The 15,889-nt window shown below is 46.2% G+C and overlaps 1 protein-coding gene across 1 annotated transcript in view; it reads left to right on the top strand.

Annotated features, from left to right (window-relative positions):
* The first annotated feature begins 2,661 nt into the window (after window positions 1–2,661).
* Edem1 (ER degradation enhancing alpha-mannosidase like protein 1) overlaps window positions 2,662–15,889 on the top strand; it is a 32,426-nt gene continuing 19,198 nt past the window's right edge. The window contains exons 1-3 of the mRNA XM_032905990.1: window positions 2,662–3,276; window positions 11,228–11,300; window positions 15,590–15,693. Coding sequence (XP_032761881.1) covers window positions 2,789–3,276; window positions 11,228–11,300; window positions 15,590–15,693 — 665 coding nt within the window. The 5' untranslated portion in view covers window positions 2,662–2,788. The remainder of the gene's footprint in view (window positions 3,277–11,227; window positions 11,301–15,589; window positions 15,694–15,889) is intronic.

The raw sequence follows: 15,889 nt of genomic DNA, 5'->3' as shown, positions 1-15,889 counted from the left end.
TTATTGTATCTCCCTCCCTTTTGTCATCTGTGACAGTGTCCAGCCTTCAGTTGTTACACAGTATGCTCCACATGATGGGTTATTTTGTTTCTGTGTCTTTTAAACTTTATATCCATTTTTATAATTTATTTAGAGTCCTGTTCTTCAAAGAGAAATTCACATTGCTATTGTCTGTTAAACTGTCTGCCTCAGTCCACAAAGACTGAACATTGAGGTGATTTCCCTTTGTGGCAGTATAAGTAAGAAAGTGGGGGGGAGGTATGTGCCCACAGGTAGGGTACACACAATATCAGTTCTTCATGGGTAGGTGCAGCATTTGGGCTAGCAGGACTTGGGAAGGGAAGGAAGCTCACTATCTTTTATTTTTAGGGACAGTTGACTCACTACACTGCTCAGGCTAGTCTTAGTCTTTTGGTCTTAAAGCAGTCCTCTTTCCTTAACATCTGAGGAGGACTTCAGGCATTATGAAGACCAAGCTGCCTCAAACTTAAAGGAATTTGCCTGCCTCTGACTATGAAGTGCTGGAATTAAAAGTGGGAGCCACCACGGCTGGCTGAATAAGTTAACTTTTAATAGGTAAAGTTACTTGTTTCAGAAATGAACAGTCCACAAGAGATTGTCTTGGTCCCACCCACATAAAAGTAACCTCTGCCTAGCGATATACAAGTTTCTTATTCATACAAAATACAGTCTCATCCTTTTTTTTTTTTTCGGAGCGCTCTACCACTGAGCTAAATCCCCCCCCCCCCACACACACAGTCTCATTCTTAACAGGGCCTACTACTACAAGTTTTTTGTTTGTTGGTTTTTTTTTGTGTGTGTTTTTTGGGCTTGAGAGAGTTTGTGGTATTTATGTCTTAAAATGGGGAATATTTTGCAGCAGGGGAAACAGGTGCAGAAACTAACTTAGCAAGGTTATGAAGGCAAGATTCCGATTGGATTCTCAGCTGTCTCTTTGGAGCTGCACAGTAAAGCTATAACTAAAATGAAAGTGACTTTCATGTTTGTCCTGAGATATTTTTATGAGAATGTATGTATTTAGAAAAACCTATCACAACCCTTTTTCTGTGTGTGTGTGTGTGTGTGTGTGTGTGTGTGTGTGTGTGTGTGTGTGTGTGAGAGAGAGAGAGAGAGAGAGAGAGAGAGAGAGAGAGAGAGAACAAGAGTGAGCTAGGTATGGTGTGGTTCAAGATTATAATATCTTACTTGGAGCTGAGACAGGAGCATTACAGGCTGGAGGCAAACTAGGGCTGCATAGTGAGATCCTGTCTCAGAATTTGTTTTCATATTTAAGGCTGGGTATTCTGATTAGATAGAGATGTCTTAATTTCATCAGCTACATTCAATCTGAGAAATCTAAAGGGCCAGTCACAGATACTCCACTTTAGTTTTTTTAAAAATTTAGATAAAATAGGAATACCGCCATAGTGTTCCGAAAACCCGTTCTACTGACACTTATTGTTTGTTGTGCCATGGAAAGCATTTTTCATAAGCTGGCTGGTTTTCTCTAGTTATTAGACTCATCTTTTAAAATCAGGACTCTTCCGTAATGTGAGAACAGTTGCTGTCACAGTGGCTGACAGCTGACTAGAGTGCAAGATAAACTTAAGCTAAAATTTGCACAGAAGTAGCTTAAGGAGGAAACAAAGCATATCTTAATGTTCATATTCAGTTTGTGTTAGCTCCAGGGAGGCAGAAACAGTTAAGAACTGGAGTGAGTTGGTCCACAGCGACTTAGTCCAGTCACTTTTCTCTCTCATTCTCTTCCTCCCCCCCAATACTGCTTGGGCCTTTGTCTCTCACAAAATAAGCTCTTACAGGCGCTCCAAGTGTAGAAAGCCACAGCCCTTAAAAAACGAAATCCGTAACCTTAATTATAGGAATTAGGACTTAAAAGGGATTAAACCCCAAATCTGCCCTACATTTCCAAGGTTGCGCCGCCTTGCACTGTGGAGATGATGGGAAGGTCAGGAAAAGCTGTTTAAATAGATTTGATGAAAATGATTTGGTGTTACTCTCCAATCTCGCCTTGATGGGGATTGGATGTGATCTCGGAGTATTTTAGAAGTATCATGAATGATTCTTCCAAAGTAAGGCATTCCACTAAAAACAAAAACAAACAAACAAACAAACAAAAAAAATCAAGACAACAAAAACCGGATGACATTTCATGCAGTCTTGACCGGGGAAATCTAGACCTTCCCTAGATATTCCTAGTAGGTACCTCCTTTGCTTAAAGGCCCTGCCCCTTAACTTTCTCACCCTTACTACTCCAGACCTGGACGGGCTTTCTCCTATCCATCTTCAAGAAACATTCTGTTCAGGAACAACATTTACTCGGGCTAGGGTGGGTCAGAGGCCGCGTCAGTGTCCGGCTCCAGGAGCTCCCGTGCCGCGCTCTTATTGGTTGGAAGTTCTTTCCCCAAAAGCCGGAGCCACCTAGGCTCGCCACGCCAGCTAGACCAGACTCGGAACCGCCCAGGGGGCGTGGCCCGGCGGCGGGGCGGGGCCTTGCAGTCCGGGTGGCCTATAGAGCCGGAGGGAGTCCCCGGCCGCGCCCCTCGAGGCCGGGCCCGTGCGAGGCCAATCCGGGGCGACCGGCGGGCGAACGCGGGGCCAGGCGGGCCGGGCAGGTCCGCGGGGCGGGGGACAATGGATCAGTTCCTGGTGCGTCACGAGGGAGTTCCTTAAAGGGGAAGTGAGCGGGCTCCCGGCGGACGCGCGGGGAGGCCGTCGGCTGGGGACGCGCCCGGCGCTTCAAAATAATGCCCGCGGCGGCCGCGCGACCATGCAATGGCGAGCGCTCGTCCTGGGGCTGGTGCTGCTGCGCCTCGGCCTCCACGCAGTGCTCTGGTTGGTCTTCGGGCTGGGGCCCAGCATGGGCTTCTACCAGCGGTTTCCGCTCAGCTTCGGCTTCCAGCGCTTGAGGGACCCCGACGGCTCGGGGCCAGTTGGTCCTCCCGGAGGCCCGTCCTGGCTTCATCGGCCAAGGCGCGGGACAGAGGGGCGGCTCGAGACCCCGCCGGGACCAGGGCCGGGACCGGGCGTGTGCGGCCCGGCGCACTGGGGCTATGCTTTGGGCGGCGGTGGCTGCGGCCCGGACGAGTACGAGCGGCGCTACAGCGGCGCCTTCCCGCCGCAGCTCCGTGCCCAGATGCGCGACCTGGCGCGGGGCATGTTCGTCTTCGGCTATGACAACTACATGGCGCACGCCTTTCCGCAGGACGAGCTCAACCCCATCTACTGCCGCGGCCGGGGGCCTGACCGCGGAGACCCGTGAGTAGCTCGCGCGCTGCCTTCCGCCCCTCCGAGTCTTTGAGAGGACACCAGGGTCTTTAGGGTCCGTCGTAGTCTGAGGTTCCTCCTCTCCGCTACCCGGTGGACTGCCATCCTCTTGATTCTCCCTGACCCTCCAAAGTTCTGGTCCCTGACATTTCCTGTTGCAGATGGGGAAACTGAGGCCCAGAGACCGGAAGGGACAGTCACAGTGTCCCTCGCTTCAGATGGACACATCAAGTGCTAGTTATATAGGTTTCCCTTGGAAAACTCAGCTTCAAAACGAGCCTTCCCCTTTCCTAATCAGAATGCCACACCCAAAGCTTTTTAATATGAACACTAAGGAGCGGGTTCCTAGAAAGGGGTCATCCAGTGAGTTGGACACCGGGTTGGGATGAGGGGTTAAGCGTTTCTCCTTCCCAGGGACCGCTTCCTAGACTGAGGGGAGCTTGTTGGGAGGGGTGGTAGTTGCCTGGTCTAGATTTGCCATCTGGATCCTCGAAGGATGATTTCTTAGGCGCAGAGTTGACTGACACGGTCAGTGCTTGGTACCATTGTAAACACCAGTGGGGTGATGGTGCTGTCAGAAGGTCAGCCAGTCCTCCTAGCCCACTAGCCACGTATGGGAAGGTGGAGTTCCGGGGTTACTCTAGTGGACTTCAAAGTCCAAGAGAGCAGGACACCCAGCCAAGTTCCTCCTCCCTGAAGGGTGTGCACTGCCACAGACCCAGTCAGGCTGGTTGGTGACTGTGATGTTTCCCTCTCCTTAGATGGGAGTGTAGTTGGGGTGTTCATTGTCTTGGCATTCTACATGGAAACCCTTGGACATCTGTCGTGTATGGTTTTCTTTACCTGGTGGGAAGCTATGGAGGATTCTTAGTTTCTAAAAGGAAAGCTATGGGCTGATGAGATGACTCAGCCAGTAAGGGCCCTTGACACTTTGCTCAGACGTGAGTTTGATTCCCCAGGACCCACATGCAAGAAGAAAAAAGAACTGAAGAGACTCTTGGAGTTGTCCTCTGACCTCTACACACGCTCTGTGACTCCCACACACAAGCTAGCTTATACTCTAAAAGGGCGTGAAGAGCTGTAAAAGTGGGTTGGTTATGTGTAGATTTGTGCCTTAATTTGCAGCCTGATGAGCCAGTAAGAGGGAGCACCCCACACAGAGGGACTGGGTGTTTTTGTAGTTGTAGCAGGCTGATGAACCACATCGGCCTTTGTACATGTTAAAAAACAAAACAAACAAAACAAAACAAACCCAAAACCTCCCTGCTTTCTTTGAGCAGTGCTGGGAATTGAACACATAGCTCCATGTAGTTCTTTATAGCGGAGCTAAATTCCATCTCTTTCTTTATGTAAATGTATTTTTCTCCCAGTTTCTTTGGAGGGAGGGGACTAAACAATTTTGTGAAGTAACATCAGTCCTTTGGGGGGTTATAGGAAGGGAATGAGTTGTCCCACTCCTAAGAGACACAGGGGAGACTGTACTTATGGCTGTGTTTTCTTCAATTCCAGCCTTCCCCTTTCTTCCCTTCTCTTCTCTTCTCCCCTCCTTTTCCTTCCCCTCCTCTTCTCTCCCTTTTCTTTATCTTGTGAGAACAAATTTCATTAAATCTGAGAGGGGAAACTGAAAAATCCCACTAGTTATTTTTAGCAGATCTTTTCTGCCAGTTCCTGTCCATATGGCAGTGTTCTCTCTCTCTCCCTCTCTCCCTCTCTCCCTCTCTCTCTCTCTCCCCCTCCCCCTCCCTCTTCCTCCCTCCCTTCCTCCCTCTCTCCCTTTCCTCCTTTCTTCTTTCATGTACCTGCAACTTAAGTATGTGCCTATTTTGGATATTTTTGTTTTGTACCAAAAGTCAGCCAAAGGTTAACAGTTGACATTGAGATACAGAAAAGTTTGAAAATCTGTAGATGACCTCCCTTAAATATTTTACAGGGCATTTCTCATACGTTCCCAACTGAACCTTAAGCACAGCATCAGTTATGTTCCTGTCAATTAGACCTCATTGTCTTTCTCTTTTCTTCTTTTTCTCTGGTCCAGGAACTGCTCTGCCGTTGGATGGTTCTTCCATAATTCCTTCCTTCCTTTCTTCCTTCCTTCCTTCCTTCCTTCCTTCCTTCCTTCCTTCCTTCCTTCCTTCTTTCCTTCCTTCCTTCCTTCCAGTCTGTTAGTCTTTCTGGATTCTTTTCACGTTGAGGATTGTTCTAACGTAACCAGGAGTGTTGCATTAAAAGCTCTAGCTGCCCTAGTAAGCTGGGCTTCGCCTCTCATCCCAAGGGACCAATTAAAGAGACAATTACTGGCACAAAGCAGAGTAAAGAGTCTTAATTAACCTCCTGGGAAGAGGTACAAGCATAGGGGTCCTGCTATCTCTGAGTTGGGCTTCAGGGACCCGCCATGAGCCCTAGGACCAACTAGAGGAAGCAGGATTGGTGCAGAGAGAATAAGAGATTTAGCGCTAAGCAGTCTGGGTCAAGTTGTGGTCTTAGCCATTATAGTAATAGCTCACTTCATACGAGTTGAACCTGTTAGCTAGGAACAGTGTGAATCTGTTCCTAGTTGTCATTGCCTAACTGAGAGAGCAGGTCTTGTAAGATGATCTGCCTCACAGGTAATTGTTCTCAGTCTCATAGGGACGAGAGAGGGTCGACGGGTTCTCCTGGCGTGATTCCCATGCTCACGTGTACCAAAGCAGGATGACCCGAAGGGAAGTAAACACGTGCAAAAGGAAGACGGATGCCCAGCTTTCACCCCGTTTTTAGTTACTTTGTGGGCTCCCATGAGAAGTTGAGTCGGAGCTTTTCAGCAGAAGCGGCATCTAAGTGCCTGTTATACTTGGGCCTTGTGCGGGCTGTGCTAGTGGCCCACCCCTGAGCTCACTCTATTTGGACAGTCTCGTTGAGTTAGATGCACTGCGACTTCAGCAGGTCTTGAATTTGTGACCTCACTTCAGACTCTTGAGTAACTGGAGTTACAGGCCTGGCTTTAATGATTTTTTTTTTTTAATTGAACCATAAAGTAATTTCCAGAGCATTTAGAAGTGGGGACTGGGGCTCTTTAGCAAAGTCGAAGTGATGGTGGTGGGTTAAATTTGTTGATCCCAGTGGCATCTTGGGGGGCATAGGCCTTTTTAGAGGTCTATGATAAGTCCTGTGGTTTGCCTTGGTTATACGCTGGCAGTTTGTCTAAGGTGAAGTCCAGTCTGGACTGGGATGATGTCTAGCTAACACTATTGGGGAATGATGGCATTTAACTTAGTGATTGGCAAGCCTTTGTGGTATTGACATGGTGAGAGAGAGCAATTTTGTGGCCTTGAGCAGGCTCTCATACTGGCCAAATCAAGGAATAGAAAGTTTAACTTCTTTTTTCCTTTTTCTTTTTTATATCTGCTCTCTGCAGTAGAGTTCTCTCATGCTTTGGTATTTTTTTTTTTTTTTTCCGGAACTGGGGACCGAACCCAGGGCCTTGTGCTTGCTAGGCAAGCGCTCTACCCCTGAGCTAAATCCCCAACCCCATGCTTTGGTATTTTTAGGAGTGTCTCAAGGCTGTGCTTTGTCATTCTGGTTCTCAACAAGTTGAATACATTTCTCAAATAAACTGTAATAAAAAGGCTTACTTTTTTTTTTTTCTAATAATAAGAGTTGAACCCAGGACTTGCCCATTCCAGATAAGTGATCTGTTAGTAAGCTATCTTCTGGCCCTTTTCAAAATTAGACTTCGTGGGCTGGAGGAGAAATGGCTCAATGGTGAAATGTGCTTACACCACTTACACAGAACTTGATTTTGTTCTCAGCACTCAAAACCACCTGTAACTGGACCTCCAGGTGACCATCTAGCCTTCCTGTGGATGCTCACACAAATGTGCACACATGCACACACATGGACACACATGCACATATACACACACAAAATAAAACTTTATTTTGAGGTCTGGGGATATATTTCAATGGTAGAGTACTTGCCTACTATGTACGCGGCTCTTAGTTCAATACTAGTGTTCCAAAAAATAAAGTAACAACAGCACAAATGTTTTGAGAAAGAGTCTACCATGTTGCCCTCAACCTTAGGACTCTCCTGCCTCTGCCCATAATCATTACAAAGTGTATTTTTACCATGCCCAGAAAATATCTTTCAGATTTAAAAAAAAATCAAATATTCATTAAGGCAGGGTCTCATGTAGTACAGACTGGTCTTCATTAAATAGGTAGCAGAGAGTGACCTCTCCTGAACAGCCTGGGTTGTATCTATCAGTACTGTGGTTACAGGTACAGGCCGCCATGCCTGGCTGTGTTGTTTCCTTAGTCACATCCTCTTGATGCTTATCTTGATAAACGTGGACCCTGTGTTGAGTTAACAAGCAAATGGATCTTGTGCCCTATAAGGACAGCCAGTCTCTAGCTCCCAACTACTGTTGGGTTGTAGAATCCAAATTCAAACCTGTGAGTAAATTTAAATATTTCTGTGATCCCATGGATGACAACTGTGACCGTGCTTGATCCAGCTAACTCCCCAAACCATGTTCTCCCCACAAAAAGAAAATACCAAGTGAACAGATGAAGTATTGGTTCCCAGGCACATCTAGCTTAAGAGAGCCATGTATCTAAATGCTAGTTATATAGGTTTCCCTGGGAAAACTGCTTCAGAACAAACCCTCCCCAGTCCTCATCAGAATATCACACCCAAAGCCTTGTGCTGCGGCTAAAGTAAGTGGGTAAGAGGGCACTATGAAAGTGTGAACACTTGAGTTAGAATTCCTTAGCAAGCTCATAAAAAGCTGGGTGTGGCCACCCCTTTGTAACCCAAACAGGCTAGGGAGGATGGCTGGGGTTTGCTGGCTACCTGCTGAGTTCCAGGTTCTGTGAGATACCCTGTCCTAGGGGGTAAGATGGAGAGAGACAGCAGCACGCTAAGACTCCTACTCAGGCCTCTTACCAGAATGTGAACACCTTCATACTCGTGTGTGTGTGTGTGTGTGTGTGTGTGTGTGTGTGTGTGAGAGAGAGAGAGAGAGAGACAGAGAGACAGAGAGACAGAGAGACAGAGATACAGACAGAGACAGAGACAGAGGGGTGTGTGTGACCTCTTTTAGAATTCCCTTTATAGAAATCTTTCAGAGAGAGTCAGGCTCAAGTCTTGCTTGGGCTGTGGAAGGTGATTCTCCTGGTCTGACCCCTTTCTGGTTTAACCCCTTTCCTGTGAGCCCTCATTTCGACTTTGTTTGAGAATTGAGTATATTTACCTTCCTGTCCCGTTCTTCTTTGTGGATTACTAAGTCCTTGAGTGTGCAGGCACTATTTGTTGTGCTATCTTTCTGCCCACACAGAACAGATAAAATTTCCAAACAGCTGTTACAGGTCAAGTTAATGTAGCACTTCCGCCCCCCCCCCCAACATGTCTGCTTGATTTTATTAGCTACATAGTCAGAGTTCCTAGCAGGCACTGTGCTCCTCATCTTCTCCATTCTCTTATTCTTTCCCTCCTCTCTCCCCCTCCTCTTCCTCCTCCTCATCTTCCTCTTTTTCCTCCTCCTCCTTCCTTCTTCCCCTTTTGTTTGTTCAGAGGTAGTGAGAACCTTAAAGTGTCACCATGGACGAATTGCCATGAGTTTTCCTTCAGATGTAATGAAGTAGGAGGGAGTTGAGAGATTTGACCAGCCGCTTACATGGGCCCCCTTGTACTCTTGAGTTTTGCCTTGTGCTGAAAGATTGACTTCCTCAGGAGCTGGTGGGGGAGACAGGACTACAATAAGTATGTCCAGAGAGCAGAGCTGTGTTATCTGATGCAAGGGCTGACAAGGAGAAGCAGGACAGACAATGTTATGCTACTGGGCCAGGACCAGTTGTTCTATCGAATCTGTTTTTTTTTCTTCATTCTCTACTCTCTTCCTCCTATTTTGATAACATCTGTTATTATTATTATTTTTTTCTGAGATGTGGACTTGTGTAATCGAAGAACTTGATACCCTCCTGCCCTAGTCTCCTAAGTGCTGGGATTATTTGGTAGAAAAGATTTCAAAATGCTCTAGTGAACATCCTAGATTTTTAAGTGGATTTTGGGGCTTGGGTAGAACTACCACAATTATTACAGATATATTTAAAGAAAACCTCCTCTGGTAACAGTTGCCAAGTGCTACTGACTCTGGCTAGTGTTACTGAGGATTTATTGTTGTGGGGGCCAGGTCAGTGCTGGGTTTCAGACTGAGTGTCTTAACATGCAAGGCAAGCATTCTACCAGTGGCTGTGTACCCAGTTCTTCAGTAGTTGAACACTGTGTCCCTTCTGTGTGTGGACTGAGAGAGAAAGCACAGTAAACATGGAAAGGAACGTAGTTGCTAAAGATTACGAGTGCCTTCATGGGCCCCGGCAGCTCCAGCGTGTGCCACTTACCACAGATCAGGGTGTAGCTCAGGGGAGGGCTGTAATGCCAGGTGACAATGGAGTTCTCGTTCAGTCCTATCAGTTGGGACGCTAAGTGACCTGGGATTTTCTGGTGAGGTGAGTGTCTGGAACTCAGTCTGTTTCTGAGCAACGTAGGCCCATAGTTAAATATTTAAACCCAGCCAAGTGCTTTTGAAGGTGAGGATGTCTGCTTTGACCTTCCTGCAACCCTTGGCAACTCCTTTGTGCTTGGCCCTGCCTCTGAGAGACCTGTTTGAATCCATAATGCTCACCCTGAGAGCACCTTTGGCATCATAAACATTTTTTTAAGAGAATCGAGTAAAAGTTAACAAGTGCAGTTTTCCAGTGATGCTGTTGGGCTGCGGTGGTTCCTACAGAACCCGCTCTGGGCACTTGTTTTTGTTTTACATTCTTTGTCCTCCATTAAGTGCCCACCACACACAAAAGAGAAGCACTGGAAGGTTCAGATAACATTGGTTGTGGAAGCTGTTTATGCCTGCTTCATTTAAGTTCCATTTCATGCTCTCTCTCTCTCTCTCTCTCTCTCTCTCTCTCTCTCTCTATCTCTCTCTCTCTCTCTCTGTGTGTGTGTGTGTGTGTGTGTGCTGTAGGAATTGTATGTAGGTAAGGGTAACGTGTGAGTCAGTGCTTTCTTTTTACCGTGTGGGGTCTGGGGATTGAATTCAGGTTCTGAGAGTTGGCATCAAGGGCATTTCCCAGTGAGTCATCTTAGGAGCCCCAGGAGGTCTTTTAGAGAGATGCAGGGCCAAGCCATCCAGAACTGTGGGCACTGCCCTTAAAAACTCGTTCATAGGAAGGAAGTAGGGCAGGGACCCTCAGCTGATGCAACGGCAGGTGGCCTGCAGGTGGAGGACGCCAGATGTGAGTGAGGCCGTGGCTGGAGATGAAGTAGGGCTTTCTTCCTTTGGTCTCTAGTAAATGAGATCATCAAGTAGTTGACTTATTTCTTCTTTTACTATCATTTTGTTTCCCTTCGAGCCTCTGCAATCATTTTCTGGCTTTGTGGTAGGTAATAGGACAGGTAACAGTCAGTGAAGTTGTGACCTGAATGTCTCAGCTACACCAGGTCCTTCTCAGTGTTTGCCCAGCCTTCCCGGATGCGTTAGTTTTCATTGTGTCACAGTTTGAGCAATGAAGAAATCCAAGGTCATCTGACGGGCTCCCTCCTTCCGTTCCTAAGATTGTGAAATGAAGCGTTTTGCAGTTGGACAGGGTTAAAGAACCGCATGGTTGACAGTCAGTCTCAGAGAGTGAGGGCCTTGCCATCTCTGGCATCCCCCTGAGTTTTCTCACTGCTGCTTTATACACGTGTCTCTGCTGTCCTGCAGCTGCTCATCCTGTGAGCACAGACACTGCTGCCCTTGAGAAAGAAGGCCTTCGTTACCCTGCCGTCTGCCCACAGCCACTTTCTGGATCAAAAGCACTGTTAGCAGTTTTAGTTTCTCATGAGTGTTTCCTTTTATGTTTTTTTTTTGGTTTCACTTTAAATGAAAATGCTTTTGTTTAGTTTTAATTCTTTCTTTTTCAGTTCAAATCTGAACATCAACGATGTACTAGGAAATTACTCTCTGACCCTGGTTGATGCCTTGGATACACTTGCAGTAAGTGTTCAGCCTTTTCTTCCTTAATTAAGATAATTAAGGTAAAGTGTTTGGGGGCCTACTGTATTTCTTCATTTCCCCAAGGAGTGGGAATTCCAGGAAATGCTGTACTCGGAAGGCTTTGATGAGTGTTATTTATTTTAATGACCTTTATGGGAAGGCAGGAGAGCATGGAGGGTTAAGTGAGGGGACATGTGGCTCTCCTTTAAAGGTAGAGAAGAAATGCATGCCCAGATTTTAAAAAGCGTTTCTTTCCCCTTGCCATCCTAGTTATTGACTTGAAGGAGGGATCCTGTCAGATGCCCTGATATTTCTTCACTGCTTAAACTATGACAAACAGTGAAACCTTATATATCCTGGAAGGCTGAACAATCAGGTCACAGGCTGCATTAACTACTTTCCTGTTGTTGTGCTGAAACACCAGGGTGAAGAGCCAGTTGAAGGAGAGAGTTTCTTTAGGCTTAACGGTTCTGCAGGGTAGGCCTCAGTGGTGGGAAAAGCATGGCATGGTGGCTGGATCAGGAAGCTGGATGATCATTCATATTTTCCTCCAAACAGCACCAGCTACTGGGGACCAAGTGTTCCAATACTCGAGCCTATGAGGGATGTCTCATTCAAACTACTGTGTGTGTGTGTGTGTGTGTGTGTGTGTGTGTGTGTGTGTGTGTGTGTGTGTGTGTGTGTGCGCGCGCGCCTTCTAGCCTCTATGTCTTTCTCCCAGAAACCAGGTCACACTCTCCAGTCATCTTTTCCCTCTGGGACAGAGCTCATATAAAAAGGATACTGTGGGGGTTGGGGATTTAGCTTAGTGGTAGAGCGCTTGCCTAGGAAGCGCAAGGTCCTGGGTTCGGTCCCCAGCTCCGAAAAAAAAAGAAAAAAAAAAAAAAAAAAAAAAAGGATACTGTGCCTCTCGGTGGCTTCTCCTCATTGTAGCTAGCTATAAGATAAGTTTATGCTCCTCCTAAGTGCCCATCTCTGTGCCCTTGGTACATAGATCAGACTAAGCTAAACTATCAAGTATGAAGCCTGCCCCAAACCCTAAGAGCCTTTAAGAATCAGAACTTCTATTTGTTTTCTGGAACTATGAGTCCAGTCTCTCCTTTTGGGACCCTGTCTCTCCTAACTGCTCTCTCTTTTTAAATGGCCTTAGCTGGAAGGCGCTCTCCTAAGGGTTCATTCTGAAGGGTTATATTCTGTTAGCCCCTTTTTAGGGACCTACTATTCTTCTTTTTAACTTGTAACACAGGGCTTCAAGAGCAAAAGCTATCCTAAAAGGCTTCTAGTTCCTGCTCCTCAGGGGTGTCTGTGCAGGGTGCCTTCCCGTGCATGCAGCCCTCTCTGTGGACACCAGGTATTTCCTGCTTCTTGGTGTTGGCCGTTGTTTATGACAGATAAGGTCTACCCAGCTGCATCCCGCTTTTACACCTCTCATCCCTTGGCATCCCGCATTGATCCTTGGAAGCTGGAGACCTTGAAACATAAAGGCAAGGCATGTTCTGAAGGCGCTCAGTGTACTGGACGTGTCAGGCTGTTCAGTGCTTCATGGCATAGCACCACAGAGCATGCTTTCCAGGGGACATTGCCAGTGTTCTGCAATCTCCTTAGTAACTTTACAAACTCTTGCCTGTTCTCTCTGAGTCATCTTTACTATTAGAAAGCTATTAAATCCTGCATCAAGTCCTGTATTCAGTAATTTATCTGAGTCCTTTAAATGTCACCAAGACGTGTCTAAAGCTGTCAGGTAGGAGTTGGAATTCGTTAAGGGAGCTAAGTTCACACCGTGACTGTCTCGTGTTTTGCTGGTAGTAGAGTTGCAGGACGCGGAGAGAGCTGGAGGTGATGTTGTCTACCTTCATTTTATGGATAGCAGAAAGAGGACGGGGCCAGGGCTGCTGGGTTTCTTTCTAGGCTCTAGTCACAGAGAACTTTTAGTCTCCCAGTATTTCCTTCTGAAGTGATTGCTGCTCCATTAAGTCTCCATCATCCCTTCTCAGAATGTGCCCAGACAAGTAAGTGCAGTGTGATTAGTGCTACCTCGCTGGAGCTGCGAGAGGCTGACTCAGCCGCTGTTGGAAAAGGAGAGTCAGAAGGTGTGTGTGCAGCTTCAGAAAGCTCACCCTCGCGAGCACTCCTGTTCATCCCATCTTGTCTCTCTACCCGTTGCTTGCTAAGGACAGAGATGCCGTCATTACTGTTTGTTGTACTCCTCCACATTTGACAGGAAGTGCTACTTAGTAGGAGTGGAGATTTTTGTTTAAGTGAATATTTATAATCCAATTTTGTCCAATATCTATTCTAAGGGTGCACCCCTTGAATAGTAAAGTTCTTAAGCAAACCAGAGGAATTCTGACTTTTAGAGATCCACATCATACAACAGCATTTTATTTATTTAATTTTTGCGTTGAGGTAAAGAAGTTATTTAATTTAAACAAATTAAGAGCATTTATTTAGTGCTTGTGTGTGTGCTCATGATACAGCATGTCAGTGGAGGTTATGGGACAGCTTGGAGCTTGTAGGACTCAGTTCTCTCCTACCATTTGGGTTCCAGAGATCAAACTCAAGTTGTCAGACTTGGTATCAGGAGCCATCTTCCTGGCCCTGTTTATTTAATTTTTGAGACAGGGTCTCAACAGTAAGGTTCAGGAAGGCCTTAAACTTGGAGTAATCTTCTTGCCTCAGCCTTGCAAATGATGTGCTTGTTTGTTTATGTTGGTGGACTTGGAAATTAATCCCAGGACTTTGCACACATGAGGCAAGTATTTTGTTCTTTTAGTCAGAGTCTCCAACTGGTGACCATCTTTATGCCTCAGCCTCCGGAGTGCTGGAATTAGGGATAGAGCTGAATGTCAGCATTTTCAAGGCTCTGAGAAGTTCCTCCTCTGTCCAGTCAGTCTTTCTCAGGCCCATGCAATTCTGTGCCCTGGTTACTTTGTGCTCACTGGCTGTCTAATGGTGTATAATTTGGTGTGCCTAGATTTCATCACCTTCCCCATTTTGTTCTGAGATCATATGTGCAGGTGCACCAAATACTGTTCTTGGAGAACATCTGTGAGGAAACAGACCTATTTCTGTGGTTTTTCAGAGTAGAGTAGCTGGTCTTGAACATGTTAGTGTGTTGGCTCACTTCTCATGAGGTCCTTAAGTTGAAGTTCTTCTCTTTTGTTAGCATTTTCAACAGATGTTTGCAGATAAGCTGCACGAACACCCAGGGGAAAAGAGTCTCCAGACCATTGCATACAATTGGAACAAGATTGCATGATCTTTTAAAAAGGAAAACTGAGAACAGAAAGCCTGTGTCTGCTCTACACCCTAGCAAATAATATGATTTGAGAAACACATATTGATCAGTATTGTAAGAGATAAGGCACACCCCAAAGAAGGAGTGTTTGAAGAATCATTTCTCCTTGATGTTATTATCTATTTCTCCACTTGTTTATTGGTGTCTATGTTTATGAGCATAGGGAAAAATATGGGTGAAATCAAATTATTTCCATGTAGGTTAAACTGTAGTATTTTGTGACGGTTTTGCCCTTTAAGAAGGGAGTAGGACACTGGGGTATTGTATCTACGCATGTCACATAGTAACCTTAATTTTAAATTGGATGTAGAACATATTTCGATTTTATACATTAAATATTTATTTTTCAGTACATGTGTATACATGTTTACAGTACATGTGTATACGTGTGAGGGCAAGCATGTGCCACAACATTTGTGTGGAGATCAGAGGGCAAACTGCTGTCTTTTTACATGGGTTCAGGGATCTGCGCTCAGGTCATAGGTCAGGCTTGCGTGGCAAGTGCTTCTACCCACCGAACCATTTCCCAGTTTCATGCTGTTTTGGTAGTACCGTTTCTCAAAACCCTCACACATCTGGATGGAAAGCACGGTTGATTAGTTTTTCAGATGTCTTGGATTTATTTACAAAGCAGAGATAGAGTCACATTTTAATTTTCTGGCTTATTTTCTCCCATTCCATGACGTTTTAGAAACTGCCTTGTAAATGAAGGTCAGGGCAGAGCTTGGGGGAGAAGGGAGTGGGAGACCGGACACCCCAGGGGCTGGTTCTGTGTTGTTCACACAGTTGTGCCACTTGGAGCTTGGACCCTTGAGGGAGTGTAAGAGACAGGCTTGCTGTCTGTCCTGGAGTAGAATGTGAGAAGTGACTTGTGGCCTCCATTCCCACTGTGGCAAAGCCGTAGGCAGTACAGACACACAGGTGCAGCGGCGGCTGCCATTTCAGTGCCAGTTTCAAGCTGCTCTAATGTTTTGTGTTCCTCTGTTTAAAGATAATGGGAAATTCATCCGAGTTCCAGAAAGCAGTCAAGTTAGTGATCAACACCGTTTCATTTGACAAAGATTCCACCGTCCAAGTCTTTGAGGCCACGATAAGGTAACGTAGCACAGGAAATGGGTTGGAGACTTCTGGTGTGTGGGTGAGGGGTGCGTGTGATTCCCGAGGGTTATTTCTTCCAGGGTCTGCATGTATGGACTCCACGTCTGTTATTTATGCTCATTGTAGTTTGGTATCTATGGAAACTTGTAGTTTTGATGTGCGCCTGTCATCGCGGTTTGAACTGCACAGAAAC

The sequence above is a fragment of the Rattus rattus genome, chromosome 6 (genome assembly GCF_011064425.1).
Source record: "Rattus rattus isolate New Zealand chromosome 6, Rrattus_CSIRO_v1, whole genome shotgun sequence".
NCBI classification, from domain to species: Eukaryota; Metazoa; Chordata; class Mammalia; order Rodentia; family Muridae; genus Rattus; species Rattus rattus.
Note: the sequence above shows the minus strand (reverse complement) of the source record. Positions and strands in the feature narration are given on the sequence as shown.